Here is a 6445-nt window from a genome sequence, read left to right as displayed (position 1 = left end):
AGCGTGTCTTGTCCATACCCTCCGTCTCCCCAAAATGACTTAGGTCCCAGGCCAGTGTGGCTGGGAGCCAAGCGGCAGGGGGATGCATCAGGGAGGGTCACCCAGGTGTCTTGGCTGTGGGGAGTGGGGACTTGGATCCCCCAAAATCGAGGGGCAAATGCTCTTTTGCATAGTCTGGGGCTGCCCTGCTGATGGGCGTAGCCATGCTGTTTGCCAGGGAAACTGAGGCACAAGAGTGACTGGAGCAGGACTTGGTATCGGGGGCATTTCTTCACCTCTGTGTCCTGCTCAGAGCCCCTGCCACAGCTCCCGGCTTGGGGAGCAGCCATTGCTGGAGCCGCCCCCATGGCCAGGCCCTGCTGTGGGGCGGACAGGCGGAAGCAGGACCGGGACAGTGCCGCGCCCCAGCCCTTCCTCCTGCGCAGGCACATCCCTGGGGATGGGGACAGTGTGTTCCCTCCAGGATATGGTAGGAGCCAGGGATGGCTGCCCAGCATGGGGCACGTATGTGCAGAGGGACCAAAAGCGACACAGGTCAGGGGGAATGAGCATTGTCCTGGGGTACATTTTTGCTTGCTTGCCTCCGGAGGATCCCTGGTGAGGACAAACCCCAGGGCAGGATGAGCTGTGGATGCCTACACACAGGAGGGCTTTCCCAGGGATGCTCCTGCAGGATCAAGCCCTTGAGGGGGACAATTTCACTGCCATGGGCCAGAGAGCAGCACCTACTCTGTGGAGCTGCTCAGAGTGAGGTGGTGGCCACGGCCATGACTCTGGCAGGGACATGGTGACTAACGGGAGATGACCTGCAGGCAGGTCATAGAGCGGACGTGACTCGACTTCCCTCCGCACACGGCCATGCGTGAGGCACGGGAAATGCCGCTTCCCGCGCAGCGCAGGCAGGGCGCTGCCCGCAGCTGCCGGCAGACCCATCTGGCAGCACTGCCAGCCAAAACCTAGAAGGAGGCAGCTCTACAGTGAGGGAAACTGAGGCACGAGGTGCCCAAATTTGGTTCCCCTGGAGCACAGCCTGCACCAGTGTCTGAAGACAAGCAGACTCTGAGCTCCAAACCGGGGCTGGACCCACACAATGGTCCCCAGCAGCCAGCCTGGAGCTTGGCACATTTGCAAGTCACTGACATGCCTTCCTGAGCCCACAAGCAGCAGCCACCCTGCCGAACCCCTGCTCCCCGGTGCCACGACAGTAGCGCCAGGTCCCAGCGGCTCAGCCACGGCCGTGCTCCAAAGGCAGCCCTGGAATTTCTCCCAGGCGCTCGGCTCCCCCCAAAAATGCCGTTTCCTCCAGGAATGCGCAGAACCAGGGGGGCTGCGGCGCCTGCCCCCCCTCCCCAGCCCCAGCTGCTGCCCTTCCCCGGCACAGGGGCCTCTCCTGCCCCGGCCCTCCCAGCATCTCCCAGCTGCTCCCATGCTCCCGATTTCCTGCCCGGAGGCCCCCCGTCCTCCCGCCGGTTTTTCTCACGGCTCTCGCAGCACCAGGCAGCTCTCTGCGGCCGTGTGAAAGGCAAACAGGCTGAAGAGGCAGAGCCAGGGCGGGCAGGCAGCCCACAGCTGCCCGGGGGAGCCTGTGTCCGTCCCCCCTCCCAAATGCTCCTCTGTTTTTTTCGCCCCAAAGAAGTGTGGACTTGATTTCCAGCCCCTTTTCCCCTTCAGAGCTGGATAGTAGGGGATGCGGTTTCAGCAGTGAGGGCTCGTGGAAGAGGAGTCGGGTTCGTTTGCTGTGGGGTTGGACACCTTGGGTACAGGCATCTCCCAGGGGGTTCACACCAACCCCGACAGAATCCACTGTAATACCAAGGGGGATGCCCAGCACGGCAATATCTGGCAGCGGTCGCCTCTGCCATTCCCTGCTTTCCTTTGGGTGACTGGCTTCTGAGCCACCAGGCATTGTCCCCAACCTGGAGGGAGCCCACAGAAGAGGAATTTGGCTCCCCAGGGATGCCACCGCTGTAGGTTTATGTGCAGGACCCACAGCAGCTGCCAGTACAAGGTGGGGGTCTGGCCATGTCTGTAGGCACTAGGTGGAGCGAGGCAGCTCCTGGCAGGGAAGGGACATCCCAGGTCTGTAACGCCCTTGGATTTGGTTATTTTTTAGTTGCAGCTGCCTGCCCTTGTGCTGGCAGGCTGCCACCCCAGGGCCCTTGCTGCCACCCTGTGCTCAGGCAGGTGACCTCGGCAAGCAGTGGGACATCCATGCTGAAGTTCGGCACTGGGAAAGCAACAGATACTGGGTTCCGGTTGAAGAAGTCTGGATTTTTGTATTTTATTCTGAAAGGCGAGACCTCAGGGTAGAATATCCCAGCTCGGGCTGTTACGGCCTCTCTCCCTTTGACCTCTGTGTTGTTCCTATTGGACTCATCCGTACAGACACATACCTCAACCCACAAGAGCACAAAAAGGAGTAGCAGCATTGCTATGTGCTCAGGAAAGAGCAGGGCCATCTGCATCCCCCCTTAAATAATGGCAAAGAAGCTGCCACATCAGCTGTGTCTCAGGATTTTTGGGTTGGTTGTCAGTAGGGCTAAGAGTGAACATATCACCAAGAAGAATGAGAGACTATTGCCTGTATGCTGGGAGGGCAACTCTTGAAGTCTCATGCAGGACGTTTCAGTTCACCCCTGGCTTCAGTGGGGTTGCATGAGGCTGTAGAGAAACAGTCAGAAACGCTTGTCTGGGTGGTGTGTCCCAACAGCCGCCTACTGGGAATGCAGCTGTACTGGGGAACAGGGCACAGGGCCCCCCACCTCGGCATGCACCCCCCGGCACTGTGACCTGCGGGGACCCCAGCTTGGCTGCTGGGGCTCCCCGGCTCAGCTCACACAGTCCCAAGCCGATTTGGGGTGAGATCCTCTAAAAAGGCCTCATTCTTTGCTGATCGCCTTAGGGAGGCTAAGCCCTGTGCAGAGAGTGGGCACAGAGCGGGCAGGAACAGTGCTGGGGCCCTGGGAACCTCTCTCAAAACAGTGGCCATGCTCTCGGCCACATGGCAAGGCAAGGGGCACAGAACCCCACTGCCACCCGGCTGTGCCACCACCACCTTTGACCTGACTGCCACATCTTACTGCCCTTTACTTATGTATTTTATTTTTCTCCTTCCTTCTAGCCACCATGATGGCCTGGAGTCCGGCAGTGAATACGTGAAGGTAAGATGCTGAGCGCAATCACAGCCTGCCCCAGCTGGGTACCAGCGGCGGAGGGGGGGCAGTGGCCCTGGGGTTGGCTGGGTCCTACACCAGTGGGGTGCTCAGCTCTGCACCCCCTGTCCCACCACCTCCTCCAGGCACTCTCTTTGGCCCTGGAAGAAATTCCCTGCCAGAAACAGTGAGGCCGGGGGAGGCAGAGGAGACCCAAACCTTATGTGGTCCCCCTGATGTGGCTCCCACAGGAGCTGTCTGCGTTTCATGCTCCCCATCTCTTGCAAACACCGCAGATGCAGGGGCAGCCTCCTCCCTCCGCCCCCACGCAAAGAAACGGAAGGGTTTGAGCCACTTTCGTGGCTGTCACATGAAAGTTGGTGTAAATCTCTCCAAATCTCTTGCTTATCCTCCAGCAAACTATTAACATTCCTGAGGACTCTTCATGTCTGGCCAGAAATTCATTAGCAAGGCGCCTGGCTCCGGAGGAGAGCAGGCCCTTTTGCAGGAGGCTGCTAGCACGATGGGAGCTGGGCAGGCGTTCCTCTGAGGAACGGTGGCACTGATGCTGTGTGGTTTGGGGATGGAGCACTGAAAACCTGTGCGGGTGGTCAGTGCCGTGCAGTGGCCTTTGGGGAGTTTTAGAAGGGCTGGAGCCTTCTGAGTCTGGTTGCCCAATGGGGATGTAAAGCCGCTGTACAGATGTGGTTGTTGATAAGTGACTTGAGGAGCCCAGCTTGGGTGGTGTAATTAGTGCAGAGCCCCAAACCTTCATCTTTTGGACTTGGGGCTCTCGATGATGGCTGTAACCAGACATGGAAACGTGGAAAACCCCTGTGGTGGCACCAACCGACAGACTCAGGAGAGAGCTAGCTTGACCCTGAGCTCATCTGCTCCTCCTAATGGGGGTGACCCCCCTCCAGGTCCAACCCTGGAGCTAATGAGGACACATGTCAGGTCTGGCAATCAGCAGCCTCCAGGCAGTGGGGCCGGCCGTGGCATTTTGACCTGTAGCACATTGATCCCCCAGGTGGGACGTCCCTCCTCTCCTACTCTTCTTTAGCCTTGTGGGACGGGCAGAGCGAGAGCTCACAGGGCTGGAAGTGGGATGTGTGCTGTAGTGATGAGACTCCGATAGGAGCGATGAGGCTCCAACTGGGCTTTGTGGGTAGAACCCTGGTGTGGCAAACCTCAGGACAGGAAGGAAAGCTCCTGTTCACACCGGCAAGTCCTGCAAGGGCAGGGAGGTGGTGAGAGACCGAGCTGGATGGTTTGGGGTGTTTTCCCTTGCACTGTCAGTGTGTGCACCCAGAGACGGGCGCATTTTGTGGCTCGTGAGTTAACAGACTGAAATACCACAGGTGTGGAGCAATGAGTATGGCTCTGCCTTTGGGATCGAGTTCTTTTTGGTGAGCCAGGAGAATTCCCTACGCTCCAGGCAGATCCCAGACCTGAGCTATCTGGCCTTTATTCCTCACTGGTCTCCTTGGTGTCCAGACCTTGGGCTGTGATTTATACGCCACTTCCCTTCGGTCGTGGAAGCAACCCATGGCTGCAGTGACAGCAGCTATTTTAGTCAAATAAGTAATTATCTGGAGTGTGAGTGACCGGGATGATGGGGGCACTCCAGCTGATTGCTGCCGCTGTGCCTGGCTGGCAGCCTGTGCAGCTGCGAGGTGCTCAGCACCCGGCAGCGATCGGCCCCAGGGCCTGCGGGATTCAGGGTGGGAAGGTGGCTGCTGCGCCTGGGATTCCTTGGGAGCAAGGCGGGGACGGGACTGGGACCCACCACTGGAATAGGTCCTTGCTTTGTGGCTGGGAGGGAAATGAGCAGAGGGGAAACACCGCCGCAGGGGCGAGCAGAGGGAAGACAGGAAGAAAGAGCCGGTGAAGGAGGGTCAGGAGGAGGGAGAGGTCACGCTGCAAAGCCCTCATGAGCAAAGGCTCACGGGCAGGTCTGTGTCCAGACATGCACTGAGGAACTGCCAAACATCAGCCCTTGAGCTTCAGCCACAAACCAGCCAGGGCCAGCTCTCCCATCACCAAGCCTGTCACAATTAGAGGCGCAACCAGGGGCTAGGGAAGGTCGGAAAGCCAGGATCAATAAGCACTTGGTAATTAACGTGCTTTAATAATAGCCTAAGGGTTGGTGTTTCCAAGCTGCCTGGGGGATCTGCACACCGGGCTCCATTTGCTAACATCCCAAGCCGCCTAGCTTTGGCCCTCGTGCAGGTGAGGGAGTTGCAGAACAGCGTTACTCTTCAGGAGCGCAGCAGCAGGTAAAGCTGTCGTGCATCCCTGCATCAGCTCATTCGGAGGTTTTCAGCTTCCCCCTGTGGAGGGGCAGCATGGGTACGCTGAGAGCCTCGGAGGGAAGCGAGAGCCTGGGAGGGAAACCACAGAGCCTGTCGCGGGGGAGAAGCCTTGGCAGGAGGATGATTCACCATCGGATCCTTTCAGATCGGCATCTCCCTGCGTGCTGCCATCTGGTCTGTCCCTTGGCCCCGTGCAAGAGGAGAGGAGGAGTGCCCATGCTCCCCGTGTGTCCCGGCAGGGCTGGAGGCACCCATGGGCTCCATGAGCACCTGCCACAGGCTGCATGCTGCTCCCCTTCCTCCTGTGCGTCAGCCCTGTCCTGCTACAAACCCGCGCTGCTCTCCCGTCTCCTCTCTCCCCTGCAAAACCAGGGGCAGAGTGCGGGCCCCGCGAGCGCCTCCGAGCTCTCTTTGTTCTGTGTGGAGGAGCCGCTCGGGGAACCTTGTATCTCATCAGCCCTGGCTGCTGCCTGGGGATGCGAGGGGCTCGTTTGAATTAATTAGCGGGGAGGCTGCAGCGTTCTGCGTTGGTGGCAGCAAGAATACCTCTCCGAGCTCTCAGCATCCCCTTGGGCAGGGGCGCACTGGGAGGCACGGGGGTCTTTGGGCCAGGACACACTTTGTGGCTGGGAGCGTAAAGCCCCCTGTTACCAAAGCATGGCCAAATCCAGGCCATGCCAGTGCGGGACTGACCTGGAGGGAGACCAGCTGGGTACGGGCAAGGAGGTGCACCGTGCACGGGGCAGGGTGCCAGCGGTGGGTTCAGGCAGGGATTTGGGGTTTTATACAAGACTCAGGGCTGGAGCAATGCTTTGAGTCATCAGCACTGCCTCATGCATCCCATACGTGAAACCGTGGCCTTAATTAAACCGAAGCGGAGCCTTAATTAAACGCAACTCGGAGACGGCCTACGCTGGAAGCAGGCAGCCGTCTCCCCACCGCGTGAGGCAGGCGCTGGGGTCTCCCCCCTGAGGGGCG

The 6445-nt window shown here is 59.3% G+C and overlaps 1 protein-coding gene across 1 annotated transcript in view; it reads left to right on the top strand.

Annotated features, from left to right (window-relative positions):
- SH2D3C (SH2 domain containing 3C) overlaps nucleotides 1-6445 on the top strand; it is a 25459-nt gene that overhangs the window by 4236 nt on the left and 14778 nt on the right. The window contains exon 3 of the mRNA XM_009888033.1: nucleotides 3122-3161. Coding sequence (XP_009886335.1) covers nucleotides 3122-3161 — 40 coding nt within the window. The remainder of the gene's footprint in view (nucleotides 1-3121; nucleotides 3162-6445) is intronic.

This window comes from Charadrius vociferus, unplaced genomic scaffold, assembly GCF_000708025.1.
Source record: "Charadrius vociferus isolate BGI_N301 unplaced genomic scaffold, ASM70802v2 scaffold56, whole genome shotgun sequence".
NCBI lineage: Eukaryota > Metazoa > Chordata > Aves > Charadriiformes > Charadriidae > Charadrius > Charadrius vociferus.
This window is presented reverse-complemented; position numbering and strand designations above follow the sequence as displayed.